The sequence below is a fragment of the Gorilla gorilla genome, chromosome 1, assembly GCF_029281585.2.
Source record: "Gorilla gorilla gorilla isolate KB3781 chromosome 1, NHGRI_mGorGor1-v2.1_pri, whole genome shotgun sequence".
Lineage (NCBI taxonomy): Eukaryota > Metazoa > Chordata > Mammalia > Primates > Hominidae > Gorilla > Gorilla gorilla.
Window position 1 is genome coordinate 9768864 of NC_073224.2, and position 17098 is coordinate 9785961.

General features: G+C 51.5%; 1 protein-coding gene across 2 annotated transcripts in view; it reads right to left on the reverse strand.

The window, feature by feature from the left end:
* Positions 1-17098, reverse strand: part of KIF26B (kinesin family member 26B) — a 554735-nt gene that overhangs the window by 18523 nt on the left and 519114 nt on the right. For both annotated transcript variants that reach the window (XM_004028696.5, XM_055373932.2), the window contains 2 exons: positions 6123-6285; positions 1710-5112 (listed from right to left, as the gene is read on the reverse strand). In XM_004028696.5, the coding sequence (XP_004028745.5) occupies positions 1710-5112; positions 6123-6285 (3566 nt within the window). The remainder of the gene's footprint in view (positions 1-1709; positions 5113-6122; positions 6286-17098) is intronic.

Sequence of the window (17098 nt, forward strand, 5' to 3'; positions counted from 1 at the left end):
CTACACCATCCTTTAAGGTGGATTTCTTTGATTCTAGGAAGAGGAATGGTTTATAATGTTCACTGACCACAGCCCTTACATTTGGAACATTCCAGAGTTTGTGCTCGCCTGTGGTGGGAGAACAGGAAGAAGCCACCCCATGACAGAGAACAAGCCTGTGGGGCAGTTGCTGGAGCAGTAGGAAAGGGGAAGCCCTCCATCTGTGTCTCACCCCATCTTTTACTTCCACATATGCTGCAGGCACAGATCCCTGCAGGGACCTGGCTTCTGAGAGCATGTGAAGAGCCTAGTGTTGCACAGAAGGGCAGCGGGAGGGGAGAGACAGGCCAGGAGGGCAGGAACCCGGCCGCCCTGGCTTCAACCAAGCCACAGAATTGCACGTGGGGTTCTGCGTAAATTTCATTTATTTTTTTTAAGCCCTTAAAGAATGAGCAGGGGTAATTTCTTTGGAAGCCACTTAAGAGCAGAGATGATTCCAGGCAAAATTCTCAAGTAGCTTCAGTTGTTCTTGGGAACGTTTGCCTCTGTCTGTCTTTTTCTCTCCTTACCACCCTTTCATTTCACCTACCCCAAGACCTCCAGGGCCACCAGCTCTGACCTGGGTCCTCTTCTCCTTGCCCATCATAACTTACTGTCATGTGCCACCCACGACTCCAATTAACAAGTCTGTGGGCTTTATATATTAATTATTCTGGAGTACGTGCCTTTTGATAGGAGATTCTTAAAAATGGCAAAGACTGACTGGGCATGGTGGCTCACGCCTGTAATCCCAGCACTTTGGGAGGCTGAGACGGGTGGATCACTTGAGGTCAGGAGTTCGAGACCAGCCTGGTCAACATGGTAAAACCTTGTCTCTACTAAAGATAGAAAAATTAGCCAGGCATGGTGGTGCACGCTTGTAATCCCAGCTACTCAGGAGGCTGAAGCAGGAGAATCGCTTGAACATAGGAAGGAGAGGTTGCAGTTTGGCAAGATCACGCCATTGCACTCCAGCCTGGGCGATAGAGTAAGACTGTCTCAAAAAAAGGAAAAAAAGAAATGGCAAATACTTTCTCCAAAATCATGCATTTCAGGCATCATGGTATGTGTGGTGGGGGGCACTGCAGGCCCCGTGGCAGGGGTGCAAACATGACTGTCCACAAATATGTTTGGGGTGGAGGTGGAGGAAGGGCCTCGCCATTCCACTTTCAATGGGACAATCTGTGCGTTATCCCACATCCCTGAGAGAGGCTGCCAGAGTCTTGCAGGCCACCAACCTCACAGGAGGGGCTTCTGAAGCCACCAGGTCACGAGGGTAGGTACCCTCACCTGATCCCTCAACAGGCTGTAACCTGTCCAGAGGATCCTTGGTTGTTGAGCAGAGGGGCAGGGGTGAGGGAATGGATGGCGAAGAGCCAGGCTTCCCCCAGAGCGAGCAGGTGTGGGTCATGCTGCCATCTGCATCCGGGCCCTCGCCTTTCCACCCTGCTGAGCACCAAGGGATTCTCAGCCCTAAGCCTGATGACGGCACACAGTAGGGCAGTTTCTCACAGAGAAACCCTCCGCGGTGATGTCCCTGGCGGAGCCCTGCAGGGTGCCGGGCCGTGGGAAAGGAGAGGCCAGGCCTCGACGCCCTCTCCCCACGGGCACGGGACACCCTGGCAGTGGGGTTTGGGCAGTTCGCCCACCTGCCGCCCTCCTCACCCGCGTCCCTGTGCCCAGCCGCCTACCTGGATTGGAGCGTTTCTTCGGGGTCTTGAGGCTCCGGCACCTGCCTCCCACGGAGCTGCTGTTCTCGCTCGTGGAGTCCTGCGCTGAGGACGCGCTGCCGGTGGCCTCGCTGTCCCGCATCATGCTCTCGTAGCCGCTGCTGCCGCCGCTGTGGTAGAACAGGGCCGTCTTCCCCATGGCCGGCGGGAGCTCCCCGCTCAGCACGCTGCTGTTGTCGCTGCCGTGGCCGCTGCTGCAGCGGTGGGGCCGCCGCGGGGGCGTGATCTTGCTGTAGGGCGACGGGAGCAGGTGCGCGGCCGCGGGCTTGTCCTCGGCCAGAGCCCCCCCGCGCTCCTCCGCCTCGGGCCCGGCCCGCAGCTGCAAGCCCCGGGCGCCCGCGCCACCCTGCAGCAGCTCTGAGATGCGCCCATTGACGGCCCGCAGGGGAAGCTTGGAGGCCAGGCCCGAGCTCCTGTTCCTGCTGAGGGACTGCGTGGACCAGGACATGTGCTTCCCACCGGGGGGCAAGTTGGAGCTCTGGCCCACCGCCTGCGGCAGGGACTTGGTGGAGAAGCTGAGGGTTTTGGTGGTGGAGGTGGACAGGCTGCGCGCTTTGGGGCTGGTCAGGAGGAGTTTGCTCACGGCGGAGATCTTGGACTGGCTGGCCTTGGGCGAGGCCCCGGAGCTGGGAGGCGAGGTCCCGGCGCTGCGGCCCAGGCTCCTCCCCGCGCGGGGCATGGTGCTGTCTTTGCCTGCGTGCAGCCGGGAGCTCACGGAGGACAGGCTCTCGGCCCGCTCCAGGGAGAGGCATTCGTAGTGGCTGACCGTCGCCCTGCCCAGGGAGTTGGTTCTGCTGGCCAGCTGCTCCAGCTTGGCACTGAAGAGCTTGCTGCTGCTACTGGCGTCCTTCGTCTTGCCGCTAGGCTCGTCTGGGAGGCTCGCCAGGAAGGCGGCTGGTTGGTTCAGGGGGCTGCTGGTGCCGCTGCTGCTGGCACTGTGCTGAGGGCTGGCCCGGTTCTTCTGGTCCAGGCTGGACTTTCGGACAGGGGGCAGAGGGGGAGTCCCTTTGGGCCGAGCCAGAACACAGTGCTTGGGGGAAGCCACCTTCCTCTCCAGGGTAGCCTTGGAGGGCTGGGTGCCCGAGGCTGCACCCACCCCGTTGCTCTCAGCAGCGCAGTAATAGAAGAGGCTGTCCGGCTCCTCCTGCCGGCTGGCCTTCTGAAAGGCCCTGGGAAGGCTGCTGGACTTGACGCTTTTGTTGGGATGCACGGGGCTCTGGGTGGCCAAACCAGGCAGGGCCATCTCACACCCATCCACGACCCTCCTGAAGTTGTCAGTGACCGGGGAGGCGGACACCTCTCCGCTGCTGCTGCTGAGCCTGTCTCCCGGGCTGGGCTTTCCGTCCTGCTCCTGCTCTGCTCTGGTCTCAGCATTCGAGGGGCCCGTGGCAGTCTCACACCTCATCATCCCTTCTTCACTGGGATGAGCATTCTCTTTTTTCACTTCCTCTTCTCGTTTCAGCCAGGGGTCCTCAAATTTCATCTCTTTCTTTGCACTGTTTTCCTTACTCTCCCGGGACTGGGCTAATGTGGGGCCTGCTTTGGGGGTGGCAGTGGCGGCCTCGGGCTCTTGGATGTTCCGGGGGCTCATGGCAATGCAGGGGTAAACTGTGATATTGGTCTTCATGGGGATGTACCCCTCGCAGCTGCTCAGATTGGCCGTATTGGAGATGGTGACCATGGCCTTGCTCACTGTGGATATTTTGCAGCCTTTGATGGGGGCTGCTTTGTTGAAAGAGTCATCTCCCATCTCAGACAGGATGAGCAAGTTGTCGGGGCTGGCCTTGGGCTTCTCTCTGCACACCACAGCGGTGTTCTGGAGGCTGCTGACAAACTCCGAGGCCACAGGTTCTGCCATTGCCTCCCCGTGCCCAAAACACGTCTGAGCTATGAAACTGTGGCACGACTGCTCGCCCTCACTGCCCGCGCTCATCTCGCTCAGCCAGGAGCTGATGGAAGAGCGTCTGCTCCCTGCGTCCTGGGCCTTCTCATCCAGGCTCATCTTTGGGAGGGGCAAGAACTGTGTGATGCTGACCTCGGAGACGGGGGCCATGCTGGAGTAGCACTCCAGGTCCTCGCTGATGCTGCTGATGATGCTGACGGGCCGCGAGCCCGAGGCCAGGGCCTGCACAGAGCAGTCGCTGTTGAAGCTGATGATGCTGGTGGGGCGGCCGCTGTCCAGGACCCCGCTGATGGTCAGCTCCTCCACCAGCGTGAACACCAGCTCGTCCTCACCGTTCAGCTCCAGTGGCTGCTGCACCGTCACCATCGTGGTGCTCAGGATCTCCTTCTTGGACTCGGAAGGAGTAGCTGCCTGCTGCTCATCATCGACAGGAGTTTCCGGGAAGCCTTCGCTCCCAGCAGACATGGATTTTTTCAAAACCTGGGGGCTCATTCCAACCGGGGGCGTACGCACCTCGGGCTGCAGCGAGGACTCACTAGACGCCACGCCGGAATCCTTGCTCGAGGGAGGCAGTGGAGCGGGAGACGGCAGGACCCCCTTCTGGGTGTAGACTTTGCATCTCTGGGAAGGAGAGCTGGGTGGCTTGTACTCCGAGGTCTTGGACAGGCTGGCGATGCCCAGCCGGGGGGAGCCCATGGGCCTGGGCTTGCCTTCCACGAAGCCGCAGGAGTTGAGGCTCTCCCGGCTGCTCTGGAGGCTGGGGCTCTGCACGAGTGGGGAGGCGCTGTGCTGGCTACTGCTGCCCGGGATGCTCCTGGGTGAGGCCGGGCTGGGGCTATGGGCAGGTGCTGCGGCGGGCACAGGTGAGTGACTCCTCTGCATCTTGGAGGCTGGGAGTTCAGGGCCTTCTCTGTTGGTCAGCTGACCTTCAGACCCATTATCTTCCTTATCAGACTCAGAGAGTGGGCTTGCCCCCGCTGCTTGGCTTAACCGGGGGCCTCTGCTTGCCTGCTCTGGCCCGAACTGAGCAGGCAGTTCTTCGAAAGGAAAGCTGCTGGGCTCCTCGCTGCCGTCGATGCAGTCCAGCCTCTCCTGCAGCTCGGCAAACGTGTTGCACTTCAGGCAGTCCCTTTCTGACTTGCTGGCTGCAGCCTCTCCTGCCTCTGCGGGCCGGCTGTCGCCCCGGGTCTTCTGCAGGGCTGGCACGATAGGGACAAAGTCTGGGGGACCCTCGTTGTCGGTGAGCTCCTTGTCAGAGAGGGCCGTGCCGTTGGGCCCGATGTAGATGACGGTGTCGCAGGACTGCTCGCTGCTGGAGGAGTAGTCAGGGTCGCTGGACAGGTGAGCGATGGGGAAGTCAGGGTCCACCGTGGCCCTGGTGTGGAAGGGTCTCAGCTGGGTGGGCCTGCGCATGCGGCCTTCTTCACAGGAGCTCTCCCCGCCGGAGGAGCTGGATGTGTACTGTGAGTGAGACAGCAGTTAATGTGGTGGCCTTTCCGTGGCAGTTTCCCCGGGAGCCCAGCTGTGTGCGGCAAGTGGTGAAGGCCCCTGACGACACAGGCTACTGACAGCCACCCCCGTTGGCCTCCCGCACGTGGGCCACTCGGGGTGCCATGCCCGTGCGCCCGGTGTCACATCACCACTGCATTTGTGAAGGGGAAGCCCCGTGTGGCACGCTGGGGAAACAGCTGCTCAGGAAAGGAGGTGACCATCCAGGCCCTGACTGACCAGCTAAGGGCTGCTGGCTCACCAATGTTTGGCACCCTGTGCCGTGGAACACTGGTTAAGAAACGCTATTTAAAGATAAAAAAGGTACAAAACGGAGAAGGGGGAAAAAAAGCCCCCACCTCAGCAGCTGCCCCTGCCACGGAGTGGCCACGATCATGATGGTTTTCTCAAGTACTTGCCACCCTGCCACCATCCTGGCTTGGCCTCTGCCTGAGAAAATGAGCCCAGCGATGTCCAGCAGACTCAGTATCACCCAGAAACCACTGAATTGCCAGGACAAAAGCAGCAGCCAGGGAGTGACTCCTGGACATGCAGCAGGGGAGGGGCCCTGAGAGCAGGGAGTTGAGAACCTCTTTGGCGCCAAGCCCTCGAAGGACACAGTCTCCACCTACACAGGACCAAGGCCATGCATGAGAAAAACAATATTTTCCATCCCTCCAACGTTTTTCCTCTTGAGGTAGCAATCCATTTATACTCTCTAAAGCGGACCAAGTGCTTCCGGTCAGGGGTCCAGGCTGGGTGACCAGGGCCAGCACCAGGTGTGGGGAGGTGACATGACTGTGTATCAGCCCCAAGGTTTCCCTGCCCCAAAGTGGACCCTGAGCCACGTGTTGTCAGCTCCAAGTCACATCTCCTGATGCTGGGGTATTGGCAACGTTGATTTGGCTTTTTCTGACTCTGTTCCAGGGCACGGCTCCAAAGGCTCCCTCATCCACCACCCCCCCACCCCGCGAGCTCCTTACCTTCGTCTTCTTTTTCTTCATCCTCAAGACTCTCGAAGCAATCTGGATGGTGGACAGGGTCTCCGCGTAGCTCCCGGCCGCGGCCGAGATGTGCGCGATCATGGTGGTACGGCAGTTCATGTTCCCCAGAGACTCCCGCAGCAACATGGCGAGCTTGCTCTCCCTGCCAAACAAAGTGAATTAGGCTGCATTAGCGGCCATGCTTCCCTTTGGCCCTCAGGGCAGGGCTTCAGGCCTGCACACGGCCATTTTGTTGTGGGTGGTGGTCCCCCCCCCTTTTTAATGGCATACTAATTAGCATCATTTTCCAGCATGGGGCTATTTGTAGTTGGCAAGCACCGAGCAAGTGCTTCTAACTCCAAGATGGAATTTGTGCAAAGCACCTCCCTTGGCGCGTCTGTCCTGGCTGTGATGGGATGTTCCTGGGCGTGTGTGTCTATGACATTACACATAATGAGGCCTGGGAATAGAAACGAGGAGGGGATCAGGAGAAAGGGCTTTGTGCCTGGTGACTCGGCATGCTAACTGCACGTGTGGCCTTTCTCCGGGGTTTCCACACACAGACAATCTTGCAACAAAAAGGAGTCCCCCTGCCACGAACCTGGATTGAGGATCTGTGGGTTTTTAATACCTGCACAGTTCCTTTAGCCAGGAAACTGCGGCTACTTTATTGGCATTGTCCCTTAACTCGCATATTTGCACCTAGTAGCACTGAAGGAAAAGGCATTCATATTCCTGAAGACTAGGGGAGAAACACAGAGAGAGGCCCAGCCAGTCACTCTATCCACAACAGAAAGCAGCACTTCCTATAGAGAGGCCTCCTCTGGCAACTGTGCAGGTGCTGTGCGGGGCCACTGCCCTGAGTGGTGATAATGAGGCCCTGGGGTTTGCAGGGAGCGTTGCTAAGTCTTTGAATGGACCTGGAGAAATGGCTGTTTTTCTGTTCCTGTACTCGTCCCAACATTTTTCCTGCCTTGCTTTTAAAGGCCTCTGTTTATTTCATCAACAGCACTCATACTCTCAACTGCTGCCAAATGTCATTGCATCTCTGGCATGTTCCCTGATCCTGAAGGCTGAGGAAGCCTATTTCCCATGCCGCATGCTCATATCTCTATGCCGTGTCTGCGATTCCAGATGAGAGGAATTCGTCCCCATGTCCATGTCTCATCATCCATCCCCTGCAAAGCTCCCTGGAGAGGGACTATCCAGCTCAGCAGACACTGTGGGAGACTCAGGCCACTGTCAGCAGAGAGCAGACCATTTTTCACGTGACCTGCTTCTGGCCTCAGGGAGGGAAGACTGTGGGGTAAGAGCAATAGCTTTTCCTTCTCATCTGGGATCAATTAAGGTGTAAGTTTGGCGACGCTGGGCTAAGGCTCACTTCCAGAGCAATGTAAGAATATACCAGGGCTTCCCTTCCAGCAAAATGACCAGTGATGAAAGTGGCGAGGTAAGGGATATAGAGGAGGAGGAGCAGGAGCTGTGAAAGTTTGACTCCTTCAAAACGTTATCTGTCTAGCAGAAATCCATGGACAGCCGCACTCGACGAGGAAGCCAGGTCCCATTCCCGGCACACATTCTTAGCAGAGACACTGCACCTGGATGCGTCTTGGGCTCTGTCTTCAATATGGGCAGTGGAGGGTGAGTTCTGCTCAGTTAGGTTGTGATCATATACAGTCAGCTCTTGTTATTCATGGTAGCTGTGTTCTATAAAATATTTGTGAACACTGAATTTGTAAATACTGGGCCATTGTTCTTAGGGGAAATACAGTTTGGTGCAAAAGTAATTACGGTTTTTGTCATTTCGATTACTTTTTTTTTCCTTTCTTTTTTTCCTAAGACAGACTCTTGCTCTGTTGCCCAGGCTGGAGTGCAACGGCACGATCTCGGCTCACTGCAATCTCCGCCTCCCAGGTTCAGGGGATTCTCCCGCCTCAGCCTCCGGAGTAGCTGGGACTACAGGCGCGCGCCACCACACCCAGCTAATTTTTTGTATTTTTAGTAGAGACGGGGTTTCACCCATGTTGGCCAGGCTAGTCTCGAACTCCTGACTTCAGGCGATCCGCCCACCTCGGCCTCCCAAAGTGCTGGGATTACAGGTGTGAGCCACTGCATCTGGCCCATTTCAATTACCTTTGCACCAACCTAACATATGGTTTAGGTTTCTGTGAACCTCTGATGACAAAAGTTTCTTCAACTGGTCAATACATAACCTTGTTAATAAGATGCTTTATTTAATATGTTTCTTCAAAATAATGAATTATATTTGGTATTTCTTTAAAATAAAACACTAGCCAAGAAGGGTTTAATACTTTCCTTCCCTTGGGTAACATGATTGTAAATTTCTTTGGTGTCTAGCCTCACACCAATGCTATCTATTACATTAAATGTTCTCATCATCTGATGAATCCACACATTCAGCCACTTTTCATCTCTTCCATGGCTTCCTCATGTACTATAGCTGTTACCTTAGCACTTTCCAGAGTGGCCCCACATACAGATGGGCCGAAGGCGCATCCCCCTGTATCTCCACGTGACCCTGTGTAAGTCCCCAAGAAAACATACCAAAGACCGGCCGGGCACAGTGGCTCATGCCTGTAATCCCAGCACTTTGGGAGGCCGAGGTGGGTGGATCATGAGGTCAGGAGATCGAGACCATCCTGGCTAACACGGTGAAACCCCGTCTCTACCAAAAATACAAAAAATTAGCTGGGCGTGGTGGCGGGCACCTGTATTCCCAGCTACTCAGGAGGCTGAGGCAGGAGAATGGCGTGAACCCGGGAGGCGGAGCTTGCTGTGAGCCGAGATCGCGCCGCTGCACTCCAGCCTGGGTGACAGAACAAGACTCTGTCTCAAAAAAAAAAAAGAAAAGAAAACTTACCAAAGACCGGATAAAAGGATGTAACATGGTGACATCAAGCTGGCTGCCCTGTGCACTTCCTCTTCCTTTTTCTGGGTGTGTGTATTCTTGATTGGTTAACACTAGACCCCCATGAGCACTTCAGCTCCTACCTGAAAGAAGCGTATCTAACACACGGATTTTCTCCATAAGGCACATCACAGCCTTCCTGTGCTTAGGGACCCTAAGTAGGACATCAGCACCATTCTTGGGGGCCGTTTACAGCAAAAAAAAAAACCACCAGAAAGCACAGAAATATGAAAAACACAGTGCTAAGGAGACTGCAAAAAGGACACATGTGCACGATATGAGAGCCAAACGCGAAGGCAGAGCTTTGCACACTCCACCTCGGCGGGGAACGCGTGCACCTGGCGACTCAGTATCTTCACCCCTCTGCCCGTGTCGGAGAATGACTGTGAAACTGCTGTATTGATTTTGGGGTTACAAATGCATTTCAGTGAGTAGGTGAATGTGCAAATACAGAATCTGCAAAAGATGAGGACTGCCTGCACTCTGAAGTTCCCCGTCGTCTTGTTAACCCACTGCACACAGCTGACGGCAGATCCCCTGGGTCTCCATGTGACATTACCCAGGAAGACAGACCAAAGACAGAATTGAGAGAGAACATCATGAGAGCGAACCGCCTGCCCTGTGTATTTCCGCGACTCCCCACCCATGACTCAATCATATGGTAAAATGTTTACGGCGATTTTTTTAAGTCTACATTGTGGAAAGAAGCAGCGGCGTGTATGTTGCTTAGCAACCGGCATTTTAGCTCTCCTTGTGGAAAGCAAACCGGTAGAGCTGCTGGTGAGCCCTTCATGTGGGCCTCTACGGACTCTAAAAGATGTCCTATGGGGAGTAAAACATGGTGCATAGAAAGCTGCGGCTTTCCCAACCTCATGATGATCATTTAACTTGGAATGAAGACAACCAAGTAAGGGAGGGCAGGGGAGGGAAGGGGCAGGGTACTGAAGGCTGCAAACTGGAGGAGGAACTCGGAATCTTTGGAGGGAAAGAGAAAGGTTCAAAAGAGTTTCCAGGGCAACAGTCAGCACAGACTTAGCCCACTCTTTGCATCAAGTCTGAAGAGAGAGGAAGAGAAAAGAGGAAGAAGCGTGCAGGGCCGCTGGCCACCCCCTCCCCAGAGCCAGGCGGGAGGGATGGAGGGAGGTGGTGCCTGGAGGGGTTTGGGTTGGGGGGCCCTGGCTATGGAGGACAGGTTGGGCAGGCACAGGAAGGGACTGGGGACGGAGCAGAGCTGACGGGGGCCTGAGGAAGGACCGCACCGCTCTTTCAAGTAGCTGTGTTTACGCATACATGTTTCACTCCCTGCCTACACTGATCACACTTGCCTTTGAAAATAAATTTATGCTGGGCACCGTGGCTCACGCCTGTAATCCCCACATTTTGAGAGGCGGGCAGATCACCTGAGATTGGGAGTTTGAGACCAGCCTGGCCAGCATGGTGAAACCCCATCTCTACTAAAAATACAAAAATTATCTGGGCATGGTGGCGCGCGCCTATAATCCCAGCTTCTCAGGAGGCTGAGGCAGGAGAATCACCTGAACCCAGGAGGCAGAGGCTGCAGTGAGCCGAGATTGCGCCACTGCACTCCAGCCTGGGTGACAGAGCAAGACCTTGTGTCAAAAAAAAAACAAAAAAAAAATAAAAAAAAAACCCCAGATTTTTAGAAAAATGTCTTTCTAAAATCAGTGAACACTTATTAAACAAGAAAAAGGACAAAAAGAACAGGATAATGAACACACTTTAATAATCATTTTTAAAGGCATGAAAGAGCATGTATCACTCAGGCACAGGGCTGACCAACCAGGGCCCTGCAGGCCCAAGCTGGCACACTGCCTGCTTTTGTAAATAAAGTTTTATTAAAACACAGCCACATCTATTTGTTTACATAGTGTCTGTGGCTACTTTTGTGCTACAATCAGAGTTGAGTGGTTATAACAGAGCTTATGTAGCCCACAAAGCCAAAAATGCTCGCTACCTGCTCCTTTGCATAAGAAGTTTGTTGACCTCTGCTCTAGAGTAACCGTGAAACAGTATCATCCCAGACACTGAACCACCAAGCAGAGAATGCAGGTCCTGACTACACACCAATCCATGGCTTTGAGCAGCAAAAACGGAAACAGGCACATGAACTGTAGGCACACAGCCAGCCATACGCACAGGCGTGCTCTTTTCTAGAAAAGGGAGAGAGTTTTTGTCTTGCTTTTTTTTTTTTCTTTTTTGAGACGAAGTCTTGCTCTGTTACCCAGGCTAGAGTGCAGTGGTGTGATCTCAGCTCACGGCAACCTCCGCCTCCTGGGTTCAAGTGATTCCCCTGCCTCAGCCTCCTGAGTAGCTGGAACTACAGGCGTGCACCACCACGCCCAGCAATTTTTTGTATTTTTTAGTAGAGACGGGATTTCACCATGTTGGCCATGATGGTCTCAATCTCCTGACCTCATGAGCCGCCCTCCTTGGCCTCCCAAAGTGCTGGGATTAGAGGCGTGAGCCACGGCGCCAGGCCTGTCTTGCTTTTTTTACAGTAATACCTTGGTTGAATTTAAGGATGGAAACTACACACACAGAATTCTTACACGCATGAGATAGCCAAGACAACAACAACTAATATTAAAATGCCGAGAACACTGACTGGTACCACTCGCACTCTTAAGGACAGCACCCTGGAACTGCATCGATTCCAGTAACCATCCCACGCTCTACCCACTTCACCTGCAGTGTGCTAGAACGCGTCGTAGAGAGATGGAGATGCTGGATGAGGATTGCCAGGTATCAAGCCAGCTCCAAGAGTTCTGATCTCCCAGCCCTAGGCCCCAAACCCCAGGGCCCTGCATTCACCCTCTGACCACCAAGAGGTGGCTGCAGAGTGAAGAGGAGAAGGAAACAACACCAGAGGGGGACAGAACCACGGCTTTGAAATACATGCTGACTATTCAAATATCCTCCTCGCCACTGACCCTGCCTCCTTCCTATTTACAGCCAACCATCTGTGAAGATCCTTTTCTTTTGTCCCCTTAAAGGTCACCAGTGACCCTTGGAGACCAGCCTGAGATGCCAGGGACCAGGGTCCCAAGCCATCATCCCTGGCCCAATGCTCCTGGCCAAGGTGAGCAGCATCTCCGCAGTTCCTTATCCCTCATGGGAAAGGCTGTTCTCAAGGGAAACCATCACCAGCTCTGCTGAGGGCAATTCTGCCCCAAAGGGTCTCCTAGGTCTCAAGTAAGTGTCTTTATTATTTCTGACAGTGTTGAGTTGCGCCAGACTGAAACACATACCTCCAAAAGGGAAAATCACTTTATTTTATTTGAGTTTACTTATTCCTAAGGGACTTGATGATCTCGCTGTCCATGACCGCTTCCTGAACATTCCTACGTTTGAGGCAAGACTTTACACGCCTCCCCTCTGGGGAAGGTAGCTGCTCTGCAGAATTGGCCTTGTCTTGGCAACATTCCCTTCAAGGATGCCTAATGCCTTTGGGAATGAATTACTTGCTTTGGGGTACTAGAGAAGTACCAGAAGCTTGGTATGGGCTGAGCTATCCTGATGGCATTTTCAGAAGGAGAGGTACGTGAAGTTAAAGCACTTGCTGCTCAATTTCAGATAGATAGTACTTTGTTTGTACTGCAAATGGCATAAGCAGGTCTGTCCTGCAGGATGCTGGGAAAATGACTCCATAACATTCGTGGGATAGAGAAGCCAAGTTCTCAAGTCTTCCGATGAAGGTGACTCTGGCTTGTGTAGTAAAGTATTGGCAGAGATAGCCAAGGCCAGCATGCATGCTAGAGGTTCTGCGAACACTGTCATTCGGCAGTGTACACGATGATTAGTTGTCTCATCAAGGAGAGCTTAGAAGAGGACCCTGCAGAGAACCACCCACTCTGGCTGAAGGACCAGCCTTTGTGATCCAACCAGCACACCTCCTATTATGAGGTCATGTCTTGCTTATCCTAAGACTGCTGGTTGGCAGAGGCCTTGAACCATTGAGAGAACATGAAGTTAATCTATTTATTTGCTCATCGATCTCTTTTATGAAACACTGTAGAACCCTGAGGTGCAAGCAGCATCATTTGAGATGCCTCTGAGGCAGGATAATATGCGGGAGAGACGTGTTCTTCCCCACACCATCCTGGTCATTTGGGGCTGGCACCATGATGGCTCTGGAACGTTGGTGGCTGTGCCCAGTGACAGGCAGGACAGAAGTGATGGTTCCCCGTGGGGCCTGCAATTCTTGGTGAAGCAGCAGTTGTTTCCAGGAGGAGACGTGTGATGAGCATTCATGAGAGCTCTCAGGGACATCAGAAAATACTGGATGGAAAGAGTTTGCACCAAGTGGAGGTTTTACGTTGCAACTATGGGCTGGAGCCAACAAGTCTCTGTTATGATTTTAATAGTTGCCACTGTACACAGAGGAGGATGAAGTCTGGTTGAAATTTGGGCCACATGAATCTACTGGATCCTAGATACCAGCATTTTATTTATCTGAATAAGATAAAATTCATGGCAATTCAACCTAGTTCTTGAGAAAGACCAGCTGTAGACAGCAAACAGTCTCAATAGAATCTTTTAGGAGAAATATATGATGTAACTCCAATTTATAAATAACAGAAGGTTTCAAGTCAAAATCCTAACCAATCTGCTTTGATCTCATTGAACAAGACTCGCTTGCAATGACTGAAGTGGATATAAAACATGAGTTCACTTATATGTGTCCCATGAAACTTTTATTACCCATTTATCATTCCTTCTTACCTAGAACAATGAACCTCATCTCCGTGACAACCATGCAGAATTAGCAGAATCTGAATTACTCCAGATATTCTCATTCTTAAGTTCTGCTCAGGAAGTGTATATTCATGCCAAGGCCATGGCACTCAGGTACGATATCAGAAATTTTCAAGGTAATTCACATAATGACTTATGAAAGAAATAGTCCACTAATTCCAGAATACAATTCTGTCAAGATTGAAAACTCTTTTTAGGGCCACAGAGTATTAGACTTGAAAGAATTTGGGAGATTATTGCATTTCCTAATAAAAGCGCTGCCATGGTAACAGGTGATCTGCTTTCTGCTTGAATATTTTTAACTTGGGAGAACTTACCATCTCCCAGTACAGCCTGTGTAATATTCTGAATAGCCTCAATTATTAGAAAGCTCTTTCTTCTATTAAACTTGAATCTTCTTTTTAATAACTTCTAACCCATGGCCACTAGCTTTGTTCTCTAGGATTATATGGGGTAAAAATAATTCCTGTTGCTCACATGGGCCCCTCACACTTTAAAGACAGTTATCATGTGTTTCTACCATGTTACCCAGACAAGGCCACTTCTGCATGGCAGTGCTCTTATTAAGAAATGCAATAATCTCCCAAATTCTTTCAACTCCAATACTCTATGGTCCTAAAAATGTTCTGTTGTTTAAGAACATTCCATGTTCCTTCCATTGCTCTTCAGATATTTAGTTCATCCAAGCTCACACTAGCCCCTTTCCACCCTCACAATTTAGCACTTCTCAGGTCAGGCTTGGGTAGTAAAAAATTTGACCTTGCCCAAAGATAGGTGTGTCCTTTTCCATGAGCTTCTGGGAGGTAAACAACATCATACTCACTGGGAGTGCCTTTGTTATGGTGAGGGTTGGCCACATAAGATCTTAGGGTAGGATGGGCCGTACCTGATAGTCATATGGTCCAAGCTGGTTGCAAGAGAAAGATCAACCATGTGATTCAGGGCAGGGGCTTTGGGTCACACAGTACCAGTCCACCTGAAGACTGAGTTAGACCACATGGGAAATCAATCAATCAGTCATGCCAGTGTAATGAAACCACAGTAACAACTCTGGATACAAGGCTCAGGTGAGCATCCTGGGTTGGCAGTGCTCCACGTGTACCATCACACATGGATGCCGGGAAGGTAATGTAATGTGTCCTGACGACAATGGAAGCGTCCCTTTTGAAACCTTCCTAGATTCTGCCCCATGTGTCTCTTCCTTTGGCTGATTTTAATCTGTCTCCTTTCCAACATAATAAATTGTAGCCATGAGTATTTTCCGTGAATTCTGTGAGTCCCTCTAGAGAATTACGAGCCTGAGGGTGGTTTTGGGAACCCTCCAAACATGCAGTTGTCACACGTGACAGTGGTCTTGGGTGAGCTCTTTCTGCTAACTTTGTAGTTGGACCCTAATTGCTTGCAGTTGGTGTCAGTAGTCTTGGGCAGACTTGGCAGACTGGGGGCCGTGCTCTCCAAGTTTGAAGTTTGGCTGATTCTGAGGAGCTCATCTCAATAAGATCCTAAGAACCTTGACTGTAAGAGCTGTGTTTTCATTTTGCCCTTTCTTTGCAGTAACTCAGCCAATATGTACGACTTATTAGCTCTAGGTCAGAAAGGAGAAAATCCTACATTTATTTTTATTCAATGTAGCACAATCAGGAGCTAGGAATGTCATCACTTTGATGAAAACCCAAAACAACAACTTAGAAGGTAAATTAGTGGACTTTATAGACAAATAGAAAATAATAGATCCATAGATTTCTCCTGAATCAATAGACTGCCAAAACTTACATATTCTAATGAAGTTAAAGATGAAACGAAGATGTGCTGAAAGATTCGGTAATAAGACCCTGTGCACTTACTGAGCATGCAGACTGTTCTTTAATAGATGCATGCTTATTTGATCCACCTGCAGGATCAGATTAGGAATAATGATGTTTATATCATTACTGCTATTTAGAATGCAAACACGACTCTGACATGTTTCACATTGTCTGAAGTTTCACTTCCTTTTAAATTTTTTTTTTGGCCTGAACCATTATCCTGAGTTATCAGTGCTTTGCAGTAGACATTTCCATAGACCTGTCATTTTTTACAGAGCCTTTGCAACGGTCTGTGACCGGCTTTACTGGTGGGGGGGATAAGGAAACATCTCAGTTATGTTGCATTATAACCATTACACATCTTTTGAGTCAAGATGAGCTCACTGTACTATTTAGAAACTTTGATCTCCTTCCACTTTAAATCATCCCCAGGTTTAGGAGCATGTGCTAATCATAATGCCAGAGATCTCTGCAGCAATGCAAAAGGGGCTTAGGCACTGCTGGGTGAGAGAGAAGGGGTCAAGAGTCATGTTGTCATAGTAACCCAGAGGCTCTCCCTTGATTTTTTCTTACTCTTGTCCTTCCCCAGGGACTTTTAAATAATTCTCAGGAAGAAAGAAACTGCAGAGCCCAAGTGGAATTCTGGATATAATGAAATCCTGCCCCAGCCTGGTGGCTTCTCTCAGATCTTTCCTCCCGGCTTGCTGCTTCATGATCTCTGAACCTCCTGTGTCTCCTTCGTGATAAACTTGCATTTTCAGAACATTCCTGTGCTTTTCCATGAGTGTGAGTGTTTGTTTCAGGTAAGAAACATACGTGAAGTTTATATTTGATGTGGCATTTTGACAGCACCCCTTTCTGTAATTCAATCTATGATCGCCCTTCAAGGTTGACATTAGAAGTGTGTAGAATCTGGGCTTTGAAAAATCTGCAGGTGTATTCAGAGTTCTTTCAAAAAGATGGGTTTATTAAATAAGGCCAGGAAATATCTGAAACGGTTTCATTTACAATTTTCTATCTGCCCCCTAAGCAAAACCCTAAGATGGCAGTGCGCAGCGGGAACTGGGCCTAAGATGGCAGCACCCAGCGGGCACTGGGCCTAAGATGGCAGCGTGCAGCGGGCACTGGGCCTAAGATGGCAGCGCGCAGCGGGGACTGGGCCTAAGATGGCAGCGCACAGCGGGGACTGGGCCTAAGATGGCAGCACCCAGCGGAGACTGGGCCTAAGATGGCAGCGCACAGCGGGGACTGGGCCTAAGATGACAGCGTGCAGTGGGGACTGGGTACATTATGGGGCTTTTGTTTTCCAGCTCTGGAAACCGAGGTGAGTCCCTCTAATGTTCTCCAAAGCGGTACAAGATGGTGCTTTGGGGAAGAAAATATTGGAATTTATATTTATTGATCTCATTCTTTAAAAAAAACAATGGATTTGAGAGATACAATACAGTATTACCAACCAACTTATT